Source organism: Procambarus clarkii, chromosome 26, assembly GCF_040958095.1.
Source record: "Procambarus clarkii isolate CNS0578487 chromosome 26, FALCON_Pclarkii_2.0, whole genome shotgun sequence".
NCBI classification, from domain to species: domain Eukaryota; kingdom Metazoa; phylum Arthropoda; class Malacostraca; order Decapoda; family Cambaridae; genus Procambarus; species Procambarus clarkii.
The window spans coordinates 21,363,040-21,388,686 of NC_091175.1; the positions used below are offsets into that span (position 1 = coordinate 21,363,040).

Consider the following 25,647-nt stretch of genomic DNA (forward strand, 5'->3'; position numbering starts at 1 on the left):
TATTCTTAATTTATATTACAATGCTGGTAAAATACACTTCTTGATGATGAGTATGGAGTACAAATGAACTCATTGTGTACCCAAGTTCAAGTTCAAGTATGTTTATTGAGATAAGCAATAAATAAATCTCAAAGGGATAGAGTAGCTTAGGCTATTTCAACCCCCCTCTAATTCAAGTCCCTCAAGGGGCGCACAAATACTGTGACTACAAATAGACAAATAACATTACAAGAATCCAAACAAGAATTGTGAACCCTATACTCACAGGATGAATATAGGGTACACAATAAACTACCACTCACATCATGGGTATGGGTTGCACAAGAAACTATCGCGCAGAGGATGAATATGGAGAGCAAAGTAAACAAAGATTCACACGATGAGAAAGGGTTGCGCAATGTCCTATGACTCACAGAATGAGTATTAGCTGCACAATAAACTACAGGTCACAGGATAAGTATGGGTTGCACAATAAATTACAGGTCACAGGATGGGTATGGGCTGCACAAACTACCGGTAACAGGATGAGTATGGGATGCACAATAAATTACGGGCCACAGGATGAGTATGGGTTGCACAAACTACTGGTAACAAGATGAGTATGGGATGCACAATAAATTACCGCACAGAGGATGAGTATAGGGTGCACAAACTGGTTGGGTAAATGGAAATGGTTGGGTACATTTCCTTTCACCTAATGCGACTATTCATGTGTCCGGACTTTCAATTCAGTTATATTTATGCCAAAGTATTAACATGCAGCTTATATTTATGTCTTTATGATGACATAGAAAACTTCGTTTATTACAATATCTAGATTAAATTAACATTGATCTTCGGAAGGTCATAGTTCCCATATCGGTAAGGAGAGCGTCGGCCATGAAGCCTTGTTTAAAGTATGAATATTTTTCCTCTCTAATAAGGTATAATCTCTGTGATGGATTCACAAAAACTATTTTATATCTGCCTTTCTGATAACATATACAAATATAATCTTTATTTGTGAATATTTGTTAATTAAGCAATATATCAGAGGGCGTGTAGGGTTCGGTGTTCAATGAACGAAAAGGACTGGATCACTGTGTACAGGAGGCTGATATGGCAGCAAACACTCTCCTGGCGACCATATTTCTTGGATAAGTCGCTCCACACAATTGTCGCTTGGACCGTCGACTTCCTATGGCGTCACCTCTCACATATTTACGTCTCATTTCGTTATGAAATTAGATTATTTCAGAGAAAAAATAGGTTTGATCATGTTCTACGTGTAGCACCAACATTATAGTAAGTAAATATACCATATTTCTTCATTACTTACGTAATGCTAATACGTTTTGGGTAGTTTTGGCCTGTTTTGGGCGATTGGGGTAATTCTATGGACCGTGTACTACTGCTCTCAGATTGCTCATTGACAATCCAAGGTTACACTCAACGTCTCCTTTAGAGGCAGATTCTTTGGCTAACTCATCAGCTCTATCATGCATTTGGAGGCCAACATGAGATGGAGACCACATGAAATGGACTGTTACCATTATTAATAATTTTGTATTTGTGTCTAGTTTCGGACACGAGCATGTTACAGTTATGTCTTGAGTTGAGAGCATTTAAGGATGATAAAGAGTCACTTACAATTAATGTAACAAGTTTGGAGACTTGCACATTTTAGTGCAAGGAGCAAGGCAAATAAATCTGTCTGAAGGGTAGAGGACCAGTTGTTTATACAGACTCCCCACTCAAAATATAGGCCAAACATCAATATGACATTTTATAATGTAAATATAATACTGTACATGTAATTATAAATGTTTTGTTTAACCGTTTTCAATTGTACATGTACTTTACCTTATGAAGAGTCGTTGCTGGCTTGAGGGAGACGATGGGGAGGTGGGAAGGAGGAGAGGGATTAGGGTGTGGAAGGAGAGTCCACCTCTGAGTCAGGCGGGCTCGCTCTCCTTGGAAATTTCACCCCACTGTGACTGGGTTGTGGTTCACTATCACTTGCTCGACTTTTCTTTACCTTTCCAAAGAACCTATCTATTGACAATTGCTTTTGTCTTCGTTTTAGGATGTCCCTAAAACGAAACAGCAAATTATCATTAAACATGTTCACAGACCGGATTGTCACTGCTTTATCAGGGTGATGCTTTTCCAAGAATGCGGTTATCTTTTCAAACATTACCAACACTTCCCTGATCTCACGGGAAGGGGCAGCATCGTCCCTTACCTCCTCCTTCCCTGATAAGAGCTCTTGTACCTCCTCTTGACTCAGCTCCTCCAGAAGTTCCAAGAGTTCCTCAGTGGTCAGTTCATCACTGTGCTCCTCCACTAACTCCTGCACATCAGCAGCATCCAACTCCAGACCCAAAGTTTGCCCCAGAGCAACAATATCATCCACTAGATGCACTTCCGGGTCGTCCACAGGTGCAGGTGCATGACCGAAACCTTCAAAATATCGCTCATGGACACCCATAGGCCACAGGTTTCGCCATGCAGAGTTTAAAGTCCTCCATGTCACTCCTTCCCAGGCCTTATCGATCAAACGTAAGGCACCCAGGATATTGAAGTGGTCCTTCCAGAATTCTTTGAGGGTCAGCTCTGTAGCCTCTATTACATCCACACACCTCTCCAACAAAGCCTTCGTGTAGAGCTTCTTAAAGTTGGCAATGACTTTCTGGTCCATGGGTTGGAGGAGTGGAGTGGTGTTGGGAGGAAGAAACTTTATGGTGATGAACTGATTTTCTGGAAACAAATCTTGCATCTGTGGAGGATGTGCAGGAGTATTATCGAGCACAAGCAAGGCCTTGAGTGGTAACTGCTTCTCTTCAAGATATTTCCTCACCGAGGGGCCAAAAACGTCATTGACCCATTCACTGAAGAATATCCGCGTGACCCGGGATTTCTTATTGGACCTCCACATCACATTCAGTCGCGTTTTGTGCACTTTACACGCCTTGAACACTCGTGGATTTTCTGAGTGGGAGACGAGCAGCGGCTTTACCTTGCAATCGCCACTTGCATTGGCGCAGAGCACGAGGGTAACCCGATCCTTCATCGGTTTGTGGCCAGGCAAAGATTGTTCCTCTTGTGTGATGTAGGTCCTCTTCGTCATTCTTTTCCAATACAGACCAGTCTTGCCACAATTAAAAACTTGTTGGGGCAAGAACTCTTCCTTAGCAACAAATTCCTGAAACACTGGCACAAATTTCTCGGCAGCAACTTTATCAGAGCTGGCAGCCTCCCCATGTCGCACAACACTGTGTATACCGTTTCTCTTCCTAAACTTCTCAAACCATCCACGGCTTGCCTTAAATATCTCCTCATCTTCAGACGACGCGCCTGGTGTATTCCTGACAAGGTTCACATACAGCAACTTTGCCTTAGCACAAACAATAGCTTCAGACACACTATCGCCATGTAATTGCCTTTCATTCATCCAGATCAACAGTAGCTTTTCAACATCTAGGATTTTTGGACGTTTCTTGGTAACTTTGGTAATGCCTTGAGCCACTTCAAGCTTCTTAAATTCTTCCTTCCTCTTCAAGATGGTGCAAACTGTTGACGAGGACCGGCCATACTCCCTGGTGAGATCAGTCACATGCTTTTCTATGATTTCCTTCTTCAAATCCACAGTAATTGTGTCCTTCCTCTTGACAACGCTATATTTATCAAGTAGCTTCTTTGGCGACATCGTGCGTTACAAACTGTAGTCACAAAACCACAAAAAAACAAAGAAAAACACAAATATATGCAGAGGGATGCTTGTCCTGCGCGATACAACAACAACACTGTCGTCGGAGGCGTCCGAGAATTTGCGAGAACCCGCGAGAATGCTAGGAAGCACCATGTGTTTTTCTCGTTAATGGAGCGAAAGCTCGTCAATCGAGACAAATTTCGGCGAGTGGCTTGCTCGTTACTCGAAATGCTCGTGGATAGAGCCGCTCGTCACTCGAGGTTCCACTACTGTAGCATTTTAGTAATAGTTGTTAAAGTTTATGGGAAGCAAGTGCTGTAATTAAGAACATTCTTAAATAATTTAGCAATTATAAATAACTTGCCTAATTAAGGCAAGTATCAGGCTCTATATGCTCTTAGAATATTTTTCCAATAACCTAACTTCAGGCAACAAAAACTAAATTTAAGGACCAACCCATGGAGTAGCAGACTATAGCACAAGGCTTGTGTCTGTAGGAGTCTGGGGGATACTGGTTCATGGTGCTAGTGAGAGCTGGGGGCAGTGCACAGTTGTATTCTGGGGTGACGATCACAAAAGCGTTGGCCTCCTTTATCTTGGTATTTGTGGCCACCATCCAGTCTGGTGCAGAGCTCTGGTCCCTGCGGAAGTGCAGTGGTTGGTGTACATGGCCATCGGAGCCCAGCTTCAGAGGATCTGTAACATGCGCACACATTTTAGTCAGTCTAGCTAAAATTACTAAAATTTCTTCAGTTCCATTCATGGCTTAAAATGTTAAATTGTACAATTATTCAACCCATTTCGTATGGGTGGTTAGTTAGTTTAGTTCATTTATTATGCACCCCATACCCATCTTGTGGGCGGTAGTGGAAAGGGTTACAGAGGCACATAATGGGCTCAGGGACTGAACCCCACAATTCATTTAGCTAAGCAAGTTACAATCTTGATGAGCTAGTTACAAAATTCAATATAAGTCATCACATCAACAATGGGTTCGAGATAGACCTCAAGTACTGGTTCTAAATTAAGCAACTGACATATGTGGAGAGCTAGTGTCAAAATTTATGTTTGTCCTGCACACCGCCTCCCAATCCAGTGGGCAGCGGTGGATAGGTTACAATCACTTAGTTACTACCTACAGTTAGCAAACTGGGGATATTTGGCTAAAATTTCTGGTAGCAGATCATTTTGAATGAAATATTGACACATCGCTGGAACATTGGTTATAGAATTGTCTCTAAATTCACGTATCTTTTCGCACTCCATCACATAGTGACGGAGGGTGTGCGAATAATTTTGTTGACACGGTTTACATTTGGTCAGGTCTACATCAGCAGATAATGAGAATTCCCAGAGATACTTGTAACCGAGTCTAAGCCGAGCAGTAGTAACATCTAGAAGTCTGCTGATTTTATTGGATGATCCATAGATGTGTGGCTCCTCTTGCATGATAGTACTGGTGTCAATTTCACTTTGCCTCAGATCTACAAGATCTTGTTGAAGTTCTCGGTGTACTGCTGCTCTCAGATTGCTCATTGACAATCCAAGGTTACACTCAACGGCTCCTTTAAAGGCAGATTCTTTGGCTAACTTATCAGCTCTATCATGCATTCGGAGGCCAACATGAGATGGAGACCACTGCAATCTACTGTTATGGGTGGTAGTAATAATTTCATAAAAAAAATCACTAAAAGATCTGCAACATGGGGTTTATGGTGATGTAATAGGGGGAATGGAAGGAATTTAACTGATGGGAGTTAATGGGAATGAATTGAAATTGAAATTGAAATTGAAATAAGTTTATTGAGGTAAAATACACACAAAGGGATGAGGTAGCTCAAGCTATTCTCACCCCATTCAGTACAACGTGTTAATATATACATAGACACACATCACAAATAAACACATTACCAAACATTTTGAGAGGTAAAAATATACATTTCCTCCTTCACAAGTAGTATGTTATCAGACGTACACACAAATACTTTTATGACCTAGGTATACTGTATAGACAATTTGCAAGACACCTGCAGATAATTCAACAAAATATTACAATCTTGGTGCAAAATTCTTATATCTCTCAAGAATATCATCAACCTTTCCGTTGTGACACATCCAGGCTATTTGTTCAGGAACAGTCCTTATCTCAGTGTTTCTATATACACTAATCAACGGACAATCAAGAATATAATGGGCAAGGGTGTGAGACCTTAACAAACCACATAGTTTACACTTCGTGTCATTACCATGAACATCTATCCCATATTCCCAGTAATATTTGTACCCAAGCCTGAGCCGCATGTACACAGAGTCACTCCAAGCATTTCTCCTTTTACCATAAGTGAAATGGGTGTTTTGACTCACATACATGTAGTGTTGCATGGTTTGACTACTCTCATACATTATCTCTCTCCTCTCCACTCCCGCCTGTGCCTGAATATTTCTGATTTTGCTTCTTATTTGTCTCATTGTGAATTCACATTCAATGTCAACTTGTGGTTTTGATGTGGCACGTTTGGCCAAGTCATCCGCCACCTCGTTGAGCACTATTCCAACATGAGATGGAATCCACATGAATTTCACACTATAACCTTTCAGCTGTATCTCAGTTATTCTTCTCTTACAGTCCTCCACTATAGACATGAAGACTGGGTTTCGACTGTTTAAGGACTCCAGTGCTCCTCGGCTATCGACAAATACAAAAACATTTTTGTCGTCATGACGTACTTCCTCCAAACACGCCAGAATGGCCTGCAGTTCAGCTTGTGTGGATGATATATAATTACTAAGCCGGAGTTCAATTATCCTGTCCACAGTCCCAAACTCCGTATAATCCCTTATTAGGACACCACACCCTGCCCTGCCATCCTCCGCCACCGACCCGTCGCAATATACATGTAAACTGTTGCCTCTTGGTAACCGAGATATCATGCTTCCATACAAACACCGTAATTGTCCCGGTTCATGATGAATCTTTTTCACCTTGAGGGGTACAATTTCGACGTCTATTTTCTGTACTTTCCAGGGAGCAGACATATTACACTTTCGAGAGGGTTTACAGCAGTCAAGTACGTCGTATTCCCTGAGGTCATGAGCTAATCCTCTCGTATAGCGTGTCTCCCTCAGTTTCCTGGAAGTGTGTACGTCACTCAAGCAGGTCTGAACGCTCTCAAACAGCTTATCCCCTCCTTTTCTCCGCATGAAACGAATAGATACTCTAGTGTTAATGTCACGGACTCTATCACACACACACTGTAAATTTAATTCCATTCTCATTATTTCAATCATTGCATTTCTTTGACATCCAAGGATAATCCTCATAGCCTCGTTCTGTATCAGCTCTATTTTTTGAATTCTGCCTTGGCCTGTGTAAGACAATACGGGTGCTGCGTAGTCTATCAGGGATCGAACAGTGCTTATGTATAACATCCGCAAGATAGGTACCCCAACACCTTTACCAGAAAAAGCCAGTGCTTTTAGAGGATGCAGACGGGCTTTACATAAGGTGCTGATATGATTTATTTCAGCATTTTTACTCTCACATGTGTATCCAACATACATGCCCAGATACTTTTACTTCTGTACACGGCTCAGTTCCACACCATTTAGAGTAAGTGTTATATTTCTTCGTTTCCTATACTCGTATTTGGTTTTATCTGCATTTATAACTAAGCCTAACTTGTGACAGGTTGTACCAAGTATGTTAAGAGCATCTTGAATTTTGTTCCCAGAAGTGCCTTGTATAAGAATGTCATCAGCATATATGATCGTCGTGACCCCTGGAGGATACATCTCTGACGCTAATCTGTTCATTAATACATTGAATAAGGTGGGACTTAATACTCCCCCTTGTGGGGTACCTAACTGAAACCTCCGTTCCTCAGACATGTATCCCTGGTAATACACCTGACCTTTTCTGCCTTGCAGGTAATCCCTTATCCAGTGTAGCAATCTCCCTGTTATTCCCAGATTGGCTAATTCGTATAAGATTACTTCCCCATTGGCTTTATCAAACGCTCCTTGTAGATCAACAAAAACTCTACAATTGTCATCCACATTAGACAAACACTTTAAGAGACAATCCGCAGTACTTTTGCCTTTGATAAAACCAAAGAGATTATTGGACATGTTATCACCTACAAGGTAGAGTAGCCTATTTAACAAAATCCTTTCCATCATTTTACAAAAGCAGGATATTAAGGAGACAGGTCTGTAGCCTCCGTTTGACTTAGGGATAGGAATGATGACAGCCTCTTTCCATTTTCTTGGTAACTTTCCCTCTCTATAACTCATATTAAACAAATCAAGTAAGGGATTAGGTTTCATACCGGCTAAATAATTAAGTATGTCATACGTTACTCCATCTTTTCCCGGAGCAGTGGAGCTGCCACTTTTTATAGCATCCAGTAGCTCATCGTGGGTTATCTCAGTGCATGCTATAGATCTTGTATTTAAGGCACATAAAGTTACTCCATTTCTAATATTTTCCCATGACTCAATGGTGACTCTCGTGTCTGCAGGTAAGGACTCCATACCAGCAGCACTTGCCCATTTATCTACTAACTCATTAGCAACTTTCCCTAGATCTGAGTGAGCAATGAATTTGGTCTTACAACCCCTGACTTTATTTACTGCTCTCCATATGTCTTTAAGGTTCTTAGTATTACCAATGGCCTGAGCAAAGTCTTGCCAGTATCTGTCCCGCGCCTCCTTCCTCACCTGACTGCATTCCCTAGCCACTTCCAACATTGTATTTTTCTCTTCATCCCTCATTCCATTTTTTAACCATGCTTTATGCGCACCCCGTAGCATTCTCTCCCATCCCTTGACTTGCTGATCATTGGAATATTTAAATTTCTTAGGTCCGTGCGTCTTGCTTCCCCTGCCCCCGTTATTTTCCCTCTGTACTAATTTCTCTATGTTCTCGACCATGTCCTCGTAAAAACTATCAACGCAGAGCGGCGTGTAATGTTGATACCAATCTCCCATATTTTGAATAAAATAATTTTTCATATCTTTCTTAATATTTAGCCTTTTCCTTTGAAAGTGGACTTGTTTTTTCCCCAGTGGTAATTCAACGTTCAAGGCAAAGTGGTCACTAAGTAGTTCCCGAACAACCCGAGCCTCCCCCATGATCCCCTGAGAGTTTAAAACGCAGGCATAGTCAAGCCGTCCTCCCCTGATGTGAGTTGGTTCATTGTTTCCCAATAGACAGGTATCTGGATGATCTTGTAGAAACTGTAACCACTTGACCCCATTAGCATTAATACTACCCACTGTCCCAAGGCTTGTGTGCCGAGCATTAAGGTCCCCAATGACCAGTGAAGGATTAGTATAAATGCAGTCAGGTAAATAGTTAGCGTCGAAGCAGTTCCTGGATACATACAAATTAACTACAATAAATTCCCCTTCCCTTAATGATAATTTAACACAGACACTCTCTATACCTTGCGTTTTTGATGGCGGTTCTACTAACTCTGCTGGTATGGAGTTCTTAACATAAATCGACGTGCCTCTGATGTTATTTGCAGCGAAGAGGTGAAACCCTTTATAACCATTTAATTTCAATAATCCTTCATTCCTATCCCCTGTCTCTTGGAGAGCTACAACATCAATATCATTTCCCATCACATAACAATGAACATCTGTAACCCTGTTTCTCAAACCATTAACATTCCATGACAACACTTTCAGCCTAGGGTGATCCATTATTAATCAATTCACTGTCTAAGTCATCCCCAATAAGTTCACTAAATGATAGCCATACCTTGTATAACATCTCCCACCTCCTCCCAAGTTCACCAGTAAAAGCGACATTGCGATTCTCAAGAGATTTTTTCAGCCCTGAGATGTCCATTATTGGCCCAAATGATTCCTTCATTTCATGTGTAATTATAGGGTTCTTCCTTTCACTACGACTACCATCATTCACACACACTTCACTTTCCTTCATTTCATCACTCAATATTTCATTTTTGTCCTCAACCACTATATCCTGACTATCCTTCACCGTTTTGTGATTTTCCTTGACCTCCTGAACGTTTAATTTAGCCTCGATGGACTCGATTCTCTGCCCCAGATTTTGGAGGAACTCACCAACTTTTTTAAGTTCAGCCCACACTTCCTTGACCATATTATTATGACCCTCTCTCTGAGCCACAGTAGCCACTTCACTCACCGTTACACTGTCACTGCCGGAGTCCTGAGTGGTGGCGTGGCTGCTTGTTGCTGGAGCCTGCCTAAGTAAAGGTGACTCCTTTACCCACGCATTCGTCCGGTTCACTGGCACTGTTTGGGGCAGACTGTTTTGCTGTGCTCCCGGTGTCTGGGTAAGAGCTCTTGCTTGCTCTGTAACATTCACCGGCCGGAGAACAGCCATACTCGGCCTCTTGCTACACACAGCCGAGCTTGCATTGTGAACACCTCCACAGTTGCAGCATCTGGGAACTATTTTCTCACCCAGATTCAGTCTGTTTCTACACACAGTAGAGAGGTGAGACTTTCCGCAGAAACGACATCGTGGATCATTTTGACAGCTCCAGGATTTATGCCCCCATCTGCAGCATTTCAGGCATATTATGGGCTCTTCCACGTACTTTGCTACATGCCTGTAGCCAGCCCCGGTGATGAACACTTTTTCGGGTACGTCACCTCTCACTAGAGCCACCACCTGACTCCTAGCTTCACCTTTAATAAGGTGACGCTTGGCCCACACAAATCGTTGGTCGTCGAGTATAAACTCGGGGTCCAGAATCTGAGGGTATTTATAGATAATTACCTTCGTCAGCTTCTCGTTCCCCTCCGGTATTTCCATAAGAATTCCATCATATCCTTGCTGGCTAAGAAACGTCACTGCCTCCCTAGAACCTACCGTTAAGTAAGGTCTGTTTACACCTTCCTTCAGCAGGGGCTCGAACTTGCGGTGTTCTCTTCCGAGTTTGACGGTCCACAGCAGCTTCTGATGATAGGCCAACGTGCATGAGGCAGGGAAGAGAAGCCTCCATCTCCGCTGATCCTCACCTTCCTGACATCGTTCCGTCCGTTTGTCTGCATCAGTCTCGGCGTCGTTCTTCATTCTTTTATCGTTTCCGTTAAGTGTATTACTGTCCACACTACGCCTTGCCTCCTGTCTTCTTCGTTTCTTCTTATTCCTTGTCAGAACTTCTAGATACTCGCCCTCCTCGTCTGACTGGCTGCTTTCAGGGTCCATGTTAATAACGCCGTGAGAAGTAGCCATGTCTTCTGGTGACTGAGTCTCCATCTCAGTACCCAGCATGGGGGGAGGGGGGGGGAAGGTGCGGAGCAGGTATCTTGACCCGACCGCGTCCCAGGTAAGACTGTGGGAATGAATGGGGTGGGGAAAAGTTAAAATTTGAAAATTCCTACTTTAGAACGCTTATATCTCTAGCCTCGTACTTGCCTGTTCATTAAATTAAGTTAGATACGATCACCCGTGAATCCTAATGGTATGCTTGCCTACTCTTAACTAGTTTCCAAGCAAGGTTCCTCTAGACTGGGTGGATTTACTACCAACTTTCAAATGTTAAATCTATGAACTTCCTATATTACAGTTCTACCGTTACAACTGAGGGGGGGGGGGAATGTCCTACTTAATATCTAACATTCAAAGACTTGAGTCGCTGCACATCCTCTCAAGTGTACTTTATGTATTTAAAACTGAACTGTAATGCCAATCCTGACTTTAAATGCTTTCTAGAAGGTAACAGAACCCATGGGCATCACACCAGAAACATACCTATTTGATATTCCAAGAGTGTGTTACAACTAATATGAGTGGGGCTTCTATGGGGTACTGGTACTATTAAGGGGTAAAGGTAGTTAGAAGACAAGAGTATCAAATATGGGAGAGCTAAAAGGCCCGGCCCCCAAAATAAACTATCCACAGTAGTAATAACTTGCTACAAGACCATATATGTTAGTCTAAGGGTTGATCACTGCGCTCCCACCTTGGAAGAAGAGATACTCTGTAATTCATGTACTTATTTATTAACCCCTTAACAACCCCCCATATACACTCACACCAATAACAATAATAATAATAACTTTACCACACTATCTTACGTTAAAAGCCTTGGTCCACATAGACAGGATACATTAAGGTTTACACTAATAACAAGCTAGGGTAAAGTACTACTGGATAAGCACTGAAGCTGGATGCAGCTTAGGGTAGTGAGACCATGTGGTACCCTAATACAAAACACAACACTTAGGGTAAACAAAACACTGGCAAATACTAACCCCAGGTCTCACCAATAGTTACTACCCGAGTAGGTTCACTTAGTAATGCCCCGTACTTAACTTAAGGATACAGGAACTTCAGGTAAGGGAAATAAGTAAGAGGAGAAGGGAGAAGAGTAGGGATACAGCCACGGAGTAGGTCTTATCCGCACGACACCAGCCAGAGAGAAGCACGAGCTAGCGACCAGCTGCCTCCCTCATGCCGTGGTGCCGGAAGGAGCCTAATTGATCGTGCAGCTAAGCACATTAAAGATCTTCCCCTATGCAACGTATTGTTACTTTATGAATGATTAGAAAGTATTAGTAAGCAAAGTTGGTGCCTATGTTATTATTTAATAATCAACCCCCAGCTCAGTCTTTAAATGCTCTTTGAGAAACAATAATAGTCTTACGTCTGGCAGGGAAGATACAAACAATTGCTATCCGCGATGCGCCAACTGTACTACTAGGAAGTTTAATAGCTCAATTTTGACCTCTGGTTTCCACTGGAGAACCCAGGGTCGTAACAGAGTGCAACTTGACCAAACTAGAAATGCTCTACAAATCAAGGGACCCAGAATGTGGAATGACCTTCCCAATCATGTCAAAGACTGTATCCCTCTCAACCAGTTTAAGAGAAAAACCAAGTACTACCTAATAAACTCCATGTAACCTTCCTTTTCTCTTAAATGTCAACTTATGTCAACCTGTCTTGCTATTTTCAATCAATATTGATTATTGACCAACTTGTTTAACTGCTGATATATGCCATGTATAATTTTATGAAAATTGTAATCTGTTTAAAATTCCTTCTGCTGTTTTGTTGCATTTTCTATTCTATCCAGCATGTAGTTTTTCTTTATTTTCCTTGTTTCAATTAAATTTGTTTTTGAACTCAATTAGTATTAATATTTCAGTCTAATAATCTCATTTATTTCAGTCAATTAGTATTAGGTTTCAAATTTTTTCCCCACAATTTGCCCGAAACGTGTGTATTAGTGGCTTCAGGCATTGTAATAGCTATCATTCCAACATTATGTTTGTAACTTATTTTAAACATCTTAATACATTCATAAAACCTTTCAGTTTTCCTTTTATCTCGGCAAAAATTTAAAAACCTTTTCCCAATCTCCTGTTAATCCCCGTGGCGGCGCAGTGGTAAAGCATTTCTTCCGGCGTTTTGCGAGAGCTTTAGCCTGGGGTTCTTATATCCTGGGCGGGGAGGATTGACCGAGCACCAATCCTTATTAACTGTACCCTCTGTTCGCCCAACAGTGACCGAGTACCCGGTTGCTTAACTACTTGGCAGGTCGTGTTCCTGGGAAAATTAGGATTAAGGCCCTGCCCGAAACGCCATATGCGTGCTAGTGGCTTATACAAGAGTTCTAACATTCTTGTAATAAAACAAATAAACTGCCGTTCAAACAGTGAGGCACCGTGGGCCGCGTATGGCCCGCGGCCTTGTATGACATCCCTATAGTAGGGTCTATGTACCGGTTGAGGGTTATCTTGAAATGATTTTGGGGGTTTAGCGTCCCCGCGGCTCGGTCCTCGACCAGGCCTCCTTTTTGTTACACACCCCCAGGAAGCAGCCCGTAGCAGCTGACTAACTCCCAGGTACCTATTTACTGCTAGGTAACAGGGGGCATCAGGGTGAAAAACGTTTTGCCCATTTGTCTCCGCCTCCACCGGGGATCGAATCCGGAACCTCAGGACTACGAATCCGAAGCACTGTCCACCCAGCTGTCAGGCGCCCTGAATGTTCACTTAAATTAAGCCACCGGGCTATGATATGGTGTTGAACCCACATTTTCTGCATTTATTTTGGTAGACTGTTATAGCTTCGCAGCAGCAGCAGCTGCCCACAGTACGTGTTGTGACTAGCTGATCACTAGTCCTTTTTGTAACGTTGTATACCACCGTCAGCTGTTATCTCTGGTGAGAGACTTTACACGTCACGCTAACACGCCGTATCCACCAGGTGTGAGTCACGATGCACAGTCATGCTGACAGTCCCAGATTGTCAGCATGACAATTGCAACAGGAACTGGCTGGATCGCCCGCACATTTCAAAATGTTTCCTTTAGCTTTAAAGATACTCATAGCAAATAATTTACCCTCACATTAGCACAATGTTTACATTATAGAGTCAAGTCCCGTCATTGGTGGTAGTCACTTCCGCATTCGATGGGGGATTGGGGATAAATGGGGATTTCGATGTGGATTCAATATATAACTTATTTAAGAATATTCTAAACAAAGCACAGGAACGTAGTATACCATACAAATTGAATAGATCGTATACTAATGACCCAAAGTGGATAACAAAGAATTTGAAGAACCTTATAGGTAAAAAGAGAGCTTGGTACAAAAGGATTAAAAATGGGGAGGTCACTTTAGAACAGGAATTCGTACAACTGGTTAGAAATGTTAAAAAAGAGATAAGGAAAGCAAAAAGGAACTATGAAGTTCGCATAGCAGGGCAAGCAAAGACAAATCCTAAAGGGTTTTTTCAGTTATATCGTACTAAGACTAGGGAAAGGATAGGTCCATTAAAAACTGAGACAGGTCAAATAACAGATAGTGATGAAGAGATGAGTAGTATTTTTAATAAATATTTTGTATCTGTATTTACTAAAGAGGAACTTAACAATATGCCTTCAGCCGAACAAGTCTATGTGGGTGGGGACGAGGACAGGTTGACGAGTTTAGCAGTTACCAGGGAGGATGTTCTTAAACAAATAGTAAAACTCAAACCAAACAAATCCCCAGGGCCGGATGAAGTGTTTGCCAGGGTGCTTAAAGAATGCAAAGAGGAGCTTTGTGACCCACTGTCAACCATATTTAATAAATCAATAGAGTCAGGCAGAGTGCCAGAGTTTTGGAAAGTTGCTAATGTGATACCAGTTTTTAAGAAAGGAGATAGATCACTTGCGTCTAACTATCGACCAATTAGCCTAACGTCTATTGTGGGAAAGTTACTCGAATCTATAATAGCAAATAAAATTCGTCTTCATCTTGAAAAACATAAATTAATAATTGAGTCGCAACATGGTTTTATAAATGGCCGTTCATGTTTAACAAATTTGTTATCTTTTTATTCTAGCATTGTTGAGGCAGTTGATAGTGGTAAGGATTGCGATGTTGTATACCTTGACTTTAGCAAAGCTTTTGATACAGTGCCACATGAAAGACTGATTAAAAAAATAGTCTCTCATGGTATTGGGGGTGCTATATTAAGCTGGATTAGGGCATGGCTATACCAAAGGAAACAGAGAGTTAGTATAAATGGAATCAAGTCAGAGTGGGAAAATGTTGTAAGTGGAGTGCCTCAAGGCTCTGTCCTGGGACCTCTGTTGTTTATAATATATATAAATGATTTAGATTCAGGTTTGAGTAGCAACATTTGCAAATTTGCCGATGATACGAAAATCGGTAGGGAAATTAATTCGGAGGAGGACTCACTATCACTTCAAGTTGATCTAGATAGGGTTTTGAAATGGTCAAAGGATTGGCAGATGCAGTTTAATGCTGATAAATGTAAAGTTCTGAGGTTAGGTAATGATGATAGAGTTACAAGATACGAGCTAGATGGTGTTGTGATTGCGAAGTCGGATTGCGAAAGGGATCTGGGAGTTATGATTAGTAAGAATTTAAAACAAAAGGATCAATGCATAAATGTTCGTAATAAGGCAAATCGGACACTTGGATTTATTAATCGCAGCGTTAGTAACAAGACACCTGGTGTGGTTCTCAAGCTATATCTTGCTCTAGTTAGGCCCCATTTAGATTATGCAGTTCAGTTTTGGTCGCCATATTATAGAATGGATATAAATTCACTTGAACGTGTCCAGCGTAGGATGACTAAGTTAATTCCCCAAATTAGAAATCTTTCATATGAAGAAAGATTAACAAAGCTTAAGTTGCATTCACTGGAAAGGCGAAGAGTTAGGGGTGACATGATAGAGGTTTACAAGTGGATGAATGGACATAACCGGGGGGATATTAATAGGGTATTAAAAGTATCAACACAGGACAGAACACGAAACAATGGATATAAATTGGATAAGTTTAGATTTAGGAAAGACTTGGGTAAATACTGGTTCAGTAACAGGGTTGTTGATTTGTGGAACCAATTGCCGCGTAACATTGTGGAGGTGGGGTCCCTCGATTGTTTCAAGCACGGGTTGGACAAGTATATGAGTGGGATTGGGTGGTTATAGAATAGGAGCTGCCTCGTATGGGCCAATAGGCCTTCTGCAGTTACCTTTGTTCTTATGTTCTTATGTTCTTATGTTCGACAACAACCACCATCTCCAGCGCTGGAAACGTTACAAGCTATAGACGTGTGATATTAAGTATTTCAATATTTCAATCCCATCTCCTTCCAGGAGCTTTTTGCAACCCGAGTATCTTTCCAGGATTCCTCCAATTGACACACAACTTGTTGAGAAGTGTACCGGTGTGTTGCATCACGGCGCCGCCATGTCTGAATGGAAAGATCGCACCTGAGAATTCTTAAACTAAACACATCTTGTGAGAACGTGCAAGGATGGCTGGCTGGCTATCTTTGATCACGCCAAGCAACAAGGCTCGACATCTCTTATTAAAAGAACTAAGGGTAACAATACACGGAGATCACACTAACGTGATACATAAAATGAACAAAAGGCAGTGTCTGGGATGCTCCCGGACGCAGGTTCGAATCCTCGTCACGGCCCTTGTGGATTTGTTCTAAGGGTAACAAGTTTGTGATAACATTTCCAAGAAATTTAGATTGAAATTATATAAAAGAAAACTAAATCATAACCGATATCTTTGGGTACCATAACAAAACTTTATAGAAAATATTCGTTACATTTTATAGCAAATTTTAATTTAGGTTTTATCAAGCGAATTTACATAGAGGAAAAAAAGGGCTAAAGACGTAGTGTGTACCGCTAGACTAACCAACGGGGATTTATTTTTTTTGTTATTAACAAGCTTAGGTATACACAGCAATATGCTGCTACCCTATTCTATATGAAAGATTACACAGTGTAGACCAACAACTAGCTACAAGTTAATCTAATATTACCATCTCGCAGGATGATTAGTCATACATGGAATCAGGGAAGAAAATACCTGCCTTAATACATAAACAAACCAACTGACTAAACAACTAGCTATAAGTTCATCTAATATTCAGACGGGACTGACTGGATATTAAGAACTGGCAACACAGGCAGACGAATTCCTAAAATAGATCAATAATTGCTTCTTCAGATTGTTACAGATAATGCAGGTCAACTTTAGTCAACTTGCTATAGAACGGACAAGTTTAACTGAACACGTCGAACAAAGTATTAATTCCACGACTTTTGAAAACATTCCTGTCAAGTGAGAATTTTACATTCTATAGAGAAGTGAAGAATAAGGGGTGACAATTTAAGTATACCAGTGGATGAAAGGGTATAACAAAGGGGATATTATTAACGTTAAATATATCTACTGAACACTAAGGAATGCGTATAAATCGACAAAGTTTAGACTTAGGAAAGGACATGAATACTGGTTTATAAACTGGGTTGTCTTTTGGAACACATTTCCATGTAACTGACGCCGGATCACTTTGTTTCAACCATAGTTAGACATGTGATCCAGTTTGGATGGACATAAATATGCACTACCTCGCATGGACCGAGAGCCTTCTTGTAGTTAACCCAATTCTTATGTCCATGGTCTACTATCACACAATCATGTTTCCCCCTACAAAACTAGCATCCAAGAAATTTATTGAAAATAATACCCTTATCTGCCAAACATGTTTTTGTAATATAGGTGCGTCTCATACGGCGGCAATTAGGATAGTTGTGTTGACCAGACCCCACACTAGAAGGTGAGGGGACGACGACGTTTCGGTCCGTCCTGGACCATTCTCAAGTCAATTGTGTGTGGTCTGGTCAACATAATTTAGCCACGTTATTGTGACTCATCGCCTGCACAGGGTAATTGTGCGGTATAGCAAGTCTATAAGAAGAAATATTCAACGGGAAAGCCGGAAGACTTCTTGCTGGATACCATATATTAAGGAATCACAGTCACGGAGCTGGTTGACAAGTAATTTAAATCCTGTTTAAGTCTGATCCATGTCGCTGGAAGCTGGCCCCCAACTCCGCAGACTTTACTTTAAATAAGTAGAAAGCCATTTTTAAAAGACCCGTGCCACCTTTTGGGTGGCTTAATATTTATCAACCACTGCCTCTCTCTTGCCTTACTTAATGCCCGTGCCTCCCATCACAATCTACTTTATAATGGTCCAGGACGGGCAGAAACGTCGTCGTCTGGTGCGCGCTTTTGTCTTCAAAGCTTCGTCAAATTCTTCTTCGCGATGGGGAGCCGGTCGGCCGAGCGGACAGCACGCTGGACTTGTGATCCTGTGGTTCTGGGTTCGATCCCAGGCGCCGGCGAGAAACAATGGGCAGAGTTTCTTTCACCCTATGCCCCCGTTACCTAGTAGTAAAGTAGGTACCTGGGTGTTATAGTCGGCTGTCACGGGCTGCTTCCTGTGGGTGGAGGCCTGGTCGAGGACGGGACCGCGGGGACACTAAAAAGCCCCGAAATCATCTCAAGATAACCTCAAGAAGAAGATACATGCAGTTTGCAGAGTTATGTAAATTTCAATAGATTTTTAATCCTCGCCACCCCTTCCCCCACCCTGCCACCAATATATGACAAATTTTAAGTTTACATTCGTTAGCAATTTTTTGTCCAGTTCAGATAAGCTTTAGAATCACTACAAAGGTTAATTTATTAATGTCGCTAGCTTTTATAATTAAAACAAATACTATTTACGGCCTTCATATACGTATATCAAACGACATTTCCTTAATAATGTAATAGTTATAATCGGTATTAGGTTATTTAGTCAATAAAAACTTGACATTTGTAAAGTCAATTATAAAACAACCAAGTTTATCTACTAAATTTTATATATGCATAATGCAGGCCTAGCAACTATTTGTAATAAGCAAATGACTCCAATTAGAATTCCGAGAGTGAAGCAATCCAATCTCAGTGACCGGTAGTGTGTACACAAGGTAAGCACACTTGTCTTGGTCACTGGAGACCTTGCTACGTCACCGACGGGGAGCTCCTCTGGCTCACCGCCAAGGTTAACCCCAGAAAACTACCCCATCTGTGATTCCGGGATAGTCTACCCCTGCAATGCCCCACATAATAAACTAGTTGTAACCAGCCGTTTAGTTCTGTAAACATGCTATCCCTTTGGAAATTCCACGTTTGAACCAACAGGTAAAATTTAAAACGTTTTAAAGGACAATTCATTTATAAGGATTGTATAGCAGACGAAGGCTACTCTGGCTGTTTAATGGCGACTCATTGAGACGTCCGTCAGGTGCTGTGCGGAGGATGAGCTCAGGCTCCTTGCTCCCGCCTCTCACCACTTAATTGTAGATGTTCCAGAGCCTATTAAGCTCTTCATATTTATTCATTTATTTGCATACAAGAATGTACACTGGGTCGCGAGATTAACAACAGGTGTTTGAGCGTTACAGTCCACTAACACGCATAGGGATTCGTGCACATCCTTAAGCAAACAAAATATAGATACATCATTGTAGCAGAATTTGAGTTAAATATAAATTGATAGTACGTATTGATATTTTACTGGTGAAGTTTAACGTCTTTAGTACTAAAATTGGATCAGAGAATCTTCAAACGCCTGCAAAGAATACTTTATCACCCAGTCATACGTTAGGCTGCGAGCAGCCGCGTCCAACAGCCTGGTTGACCAGACCACCAACCAGGACCGGGAAGCCTGGTCGGAGACCGGGCCGTGGGGCCACTGATCCCTGGAAGCTACACAAGGCACAAGATAGGTAGAGGGGAGCAAGAAGTCGAAAACAGGATGAAAATGAGTTTTTTGGTTTTACATTTTAATAAAGTATAAGTTGGACAATTGTTTAAATAGGGAGTCAGTTCCGTTGAATGGACTCTTGTATTTGCATGGAGTGTTTGCACATATTTAGTATGACTAACAATATCAAATATTTCTGGTGTGGTGTTCATGGGTTCTATTACAACTATCTAGAAAGAAGTTCAGAGCAGGATTAGCATTTGGGAATAAGGTTTTGTACATGTAAATAGCACAAGAGAATGTGTGGAGTACGTTTAGCATGTTCAGGGACTTCAGAGGGGCTGTGTGTTTGAAGTGTGTTATACTTCCGATACATTTAAAGCTGCGTATGGAGTGTGGCTCCACTTAACTCGTTCCACTTGTCCTGTAACCTGGCACTTAAACTTTAAGAAGTCTGACTCATTTGGATACATTCTTTCCACCTGTGCCCTCCAGTTCGCGTACAGACTGCTGCTCCGCATGTCCCCGAACATTTTATAGGTAATCATGACTTCCTCCTACATCTCTTCCCGTGACGAAGAGATCCCAACTCTCAGACCCCCCCCCACACACACATCCCAACTCTCAGACCCCCCCCCCCACACACACATCCCAACTCTCAGACCCCCCCCCCACACACACATCCCAACTCTCAGACCCCCCCACACACATCCCAACTCTCAGACCCCCCCCACACACACACACACCACAACTCCCAGACCCCCCCCCCCCCACACACACATCCCAACTCTCAGACCCCCCCCCCCCCCACACACACACACACACCAACTCTCAGACCCCCCACACACACACATCCCAACTCTCAGACCCCCCCCCCACACACACATCCCAACTCTCAGACCCCCCCCCACACACACATCCCAACTCTCAGACCCCCCCCCACACACATCCCAACTCTCAGACCCCCCCACACACACACACCACAACTCCCAGACCCCCCCCCCACACACATCCCAACTCTCAGACCCCCCCACACACACATCCCAACTCTCAGACCCCCCCCCACACACATCCCAACTCTCAGACCCACCCCCACACATATCCCAACTCTCAGACCCACCCCCACAGACAGCATCCCAACTCTCAGACCCCCCCCCCCCACACACACACACACCAACTCTCAGACCCCCCCCCACACAGCATCCCAACTCTCAGACCCCCCCCCCCACACACACACACACACCAACTCTCAGACCCCCCCCCCACACACACATCCCAACTCTCAGACCCCCCCCCCACACACACATCCCAACTCTCAGACCCCCCCCCACACACACACACCACAACTCCCAGACCCCCCCCCACACACACATCCCAACTCTCAGACCCCCCCCCACACACATCCCAACTCTCAGACCCACCCCCACACACAGCATCCCAACTCTCAGACCCACCCCCACAGACAGCATCCCAACTCTCAGACCCCCCCCCACACATCCCAACTCTCAGACCCCCCCCCCCACACATCCCAACTCTCAGACCCCCCCCCACACATCCCAACTCTCAGACCCCCCCCACACATCCCAACTCTCAGACCCCCCCCCCACACATCCCAACTCTCAGACCCCCCCCCCCACACATCCCAACTCTCAGACCCCCCCCCCACACATCCCAACTCTCAGACCCCCCCCCCCCACACATCCCAACTCTCAGACCCCCCCCCCCCACACATCCCAACTCTCAGACCCCCCCCCCCCACACATCCCAACTCTCAGACCCCCCCCCCCACACATCCCAACTCTCAGACCCCCCCCCCCACACATCCCAACTCTCAGACCCCCCCCCCCACACATCCCAACTCTCAGACCCCCCCCCCCACACATCCCAACTCTCAGACCACACACACACACATCCCAACTCTCAGACCACACACACACACATCCCAACTCTCAGACCACACACACACACATCCCAACTCTCAGACCACACACACACACATCCCAACTCTCAGACCACACACACACACATCCCAACTCTCAGACCACACACACACACATCCCAACTCTCAGACCACACACACACACACACACACACACACACACACACACACACACACACACACACACACACACACACACACACACACACACACACATATTCAGTAACTGCTGTAACCAAGACATAATAAACCAAGCTCTGAATATCATCACCCAACTCGTATACGTAAACACACATTACAATTATCAAAAGGCACCAAGCCGGGAAAGGTATACGTATAGCACCGGCAAATGTGCGGGAGATTCAAAAAGGCGCCAAGTATCACTCGGGACCTACGTTACTAGGCTATCATAATCAACTCTTATCATACTCTTTACCCAACTCATCATGCATTCGCACGTCAGTGTGAGAAGCTATTGTGCGAGTCCCTCTTATCTGTGCCTCGTTTTAGGAAAAACATGTTATAGTTGTCTTTAGTAGAGTACAAATCAGGGATGGTATCGACACTAAATTTTAGATTGTGTATACAAGTGCAGCTTGACTGTAAAGAGTAGGTCTGACAATTCAGTTAAAAGTACCGTTATTCATACAGAAAAAAGTCAATTAAGTCAAATTTGTGAAGCACAACAGTTAGGTTTAAGGCATTGTGGTAAGCCAGTATGGGGGTTTGGCACTGTATACACACTATCCTGGAATTGTTGGACGGCATGACGTTCCAATACATCAATACATGGACCATTCTTATTAAAATTTATTATACGACTAGTGTTACAGAGGAGCTCCCCGACCACTTGAGAGCGGCTATACACTGCCTGGAAGAGCGTATCCGCGCTCTATACTATAAAACTGACCAATACTATATTTTACTATAAACTGACCAATAACCTGCCACACAACTTGTGGTTAAGTCCCCAAAACGTTCAAGTCGTGATCTACTTGGTTAGCTAGATGAATTGTGGGGTTCAGTCCCTGAGCCCATTATGTGCTTCTGTAACCCTTTCCACTACCGCCCACAAGATAGGTATGGGGCGCATAATAAATAAACTAAACACAGTCCTAATCCACTCACCAATTAGCTCTACATCGTGGCTCCGCTGTTGCAGACACTTCACAACGTAATTAGCGATTTTTTCTCCTTGGCGTCCCTCTCGGGTGGAGCCAAGGAAGACCAGAAGACGCAGAGGGGACATGTGGCAGGCTTACAGACGACAACACTCTTTAAGGACAGACTAGAGGTGACTGACGGGAGCTGCTCGAGGAATGTGTATGGCTGCTCCTGGTGCAGTTGCCGCCTCTCACAACTTCCTCCGCTCCTTACACTTTGTCCTCATTTGTATTTATTAAATTATTTATGACGAATGCTTCTTTGCCCTCGTACAGGTCTCTATCTATTTGTGTGCATGTATTGTATCAACTAGAGCAAGAATAATTATAGGTAAATTTTGTTTGAATTAGTTTAGTTGGCGTTGGTGGTACCACCACAATCCCAGCTGATATCCGCTTACCGATAGTTTCTTCATTATGTATAATTATTGAATACCTCTGTAATGTTTGGAATTATTTTGCTAACCAGTTTGATGTGGAATATCAGATGTATACTATACTTTGCAATTCCTCATATAGAACAGGGTAGCAACATACTGTAGTCACCTAGTTGTGCTTCAGCTCTTTGGTCCCGCCTCTCAACTGTCATTCATCTGGTGTACAAGTTCTGAGCCTATTGGGCTCTATTATATCTACATTTCATTTTAAACTGTTTATGGAGTCTGCCTTCACCACATTAGTTCCTAGTGTATTTAATTTGATAACTACTCTGACACTGAAAAAATCTATCTAATATCTTTGTGGCTCATTTAGGTACTCAGTTTCCGCCAATGTCCCCTTGTTCGTGTTCCACCCGTGGTAAACAGTTTATTATTATGTACCCTATCAATTTCTCTGTGATTTGTTTATGTGATAATCATGTCTCCCTTAACTCTTCTGCCTTCCAGTGCCGTGAGAGTTAATACTTGTAGCCTTTCCTCGCAACTCATACCTCTCAGCTCCGGGACTAGTTAGGTGGCGTACCTTTAAAGTTTCCCTAAATGTTGTGAACCTAAGCTTGTTAATAATAGAAACGATTATTAGCCAGCCCGTCCTTCTAAGATTTCCAAACGTCAAGAAATTATGGTTCTAAAGTGTCCTTATCCTAACCTAACCTAACAAAGCGAGGACTTTGACGCAATGCGCAATGGTTATGGAACGATCCCAAACAATCCACAAGGTGGAAGAAACCCATCAGATTCAACATAGCCATCCAGTCATTAACAATAATTCAACACAATGTTCTATGCTGGACTCCGCACAGAGCATTGGAACTCAGCAACTTGTACAGAGAAATAGACCCTGATATAATACTCATTAACAGCCACGGAAAAAAGAACAGCGAGAAGATCAAGATCTTCAATTACAAAATTTACCAGGTCAACAGAGCTGACCAGGCCAACGATGGAGCGGCAATTGCCGTTAAAAGAAATATTCCTCACAAAATTCTAGATAACTTCCAAGAAAATTTCCTGGCAATTGAACTCCAAACTACGAAAGGTATAATCTTCATAGGAACATGCTACCAACCACCAAGACGTCCTTACCTTCCCCTGGCCGACATCATGAAACTCACCAGAAGGAACAGACCCGCCTACTTCCTGGGTGATCTGAACGCCAAGCACAGAACACTGGGACATGGAAAGAACAACCAAGCAGGAGAAGCCATCCACAATATGATAAGGTACGGAAATCTAACCCACTTGGGTCCAGACTTCCCAACTTACGTCAGACAAGGCCACAGTGGTAAACCAGACATAATACTGTCAAACAACCACCACTTCCTAAACACCCACATAGAAAGGGGCCCTGTGAGCACAAGCGACCACCTACCAATAATAATGACGCTGTCAACTAACCCTATTCAGAAACCCTCACCACCAAGACTTCAATACACAAACTGACTGGGAAGCGTTCAAAAGCAGTGCACAGGAAATCAGTGTCACAGATTTTAATGGAAAGGAAACATCATGCATAAACGCCGAGTTAAATACATGGATTAACACCATAGAAAAATGCATGATTGATCACATCCCCGTAGCTCACCACATAACGCTCCCACACCCCCCAGCCACTGAGGCGCTCAGGACACTGCAAACCAGATATAACAATCTTCTACAACTCATAACACAACACGGGTGGACGGATGAGCGCAAAAGACTACAAAGGGAACTTCAAGATGAGCTGCAAGATCTGTGCAAAACAGAGTACACCAAACAATGGGATGACCTAATAAGCTAAATCCAAGTCGACTACAGAAACCCGGGAAAGTTCTGGAAAAAAGTAAAGACCGTGATGGGAAGCTCTTCTGAGGAAACATCCTACATCATAGACGCCTCAGGAAATAAACTCTATGAGGAGAGAGAACAAGAGCAGGAATTCAGGAAATTCTGGGAAAAAATATTCAGGATAAACCCGGAAGAAAATTTAAATTTTTGCCCAATTAATGAAACGGAAATTACAACTCAAGTCGATAACAGAGCTACAGCACTACTCCCGACGCAAACAATAGACCATACGCGATGACTGCCACCTTATGAAACACATAACCATTGCGGAGGTCCATAAAACAATTATGGGTTTCAAGAACAAGGCGCTGGGCAACAGCCAAATAAATAAGATGGTATTATCCAACCTACCAGTGATTGCACTCCATCAATACACATGTATCTTAAATGCAGCTCTTGCATCTGGACTATTCCCCACATACTTCAAGAATGCCACAATTAGATTAATCCCCAAGCCGGGTAAACCCCCAACCCAAACTGAAAACTACAGG

The 25,647-nt window shown here is 42.9% G+C and overlaps 1 protein-coding gene across 3 annotated transcripts in view; it reads right to left on the minus strand.

Moving 5' to 3' along the window:
- Positions 1–23,058, minus strand: part of LOC123756862 (tigger transposable element-derived protein 1) — a 43,156-nt gene extending 20,098 nt beyond the window's left edge. For 2 of the 3 annotated variants that reach the window (XM_069331971.1, XM_069331970.1), the window contains exon 1: positions 1,843–4,141. In XM_069331971.1, coding sequence (XP_069188072.1) covers positions 1,904–3,688 — 1,785 coding nt within the window. In that variant the 5' untranslated portion in view covers positions 3,689–4,141 and the 3' untranslated portion in view covers positions 1,843–1,903. The other variant, XM_045740247.2, reaches the window with a different exon arrangement.
- Between the last annotated feature and the right edge of the window lie 2,589 nt (positions 23,059–25,647).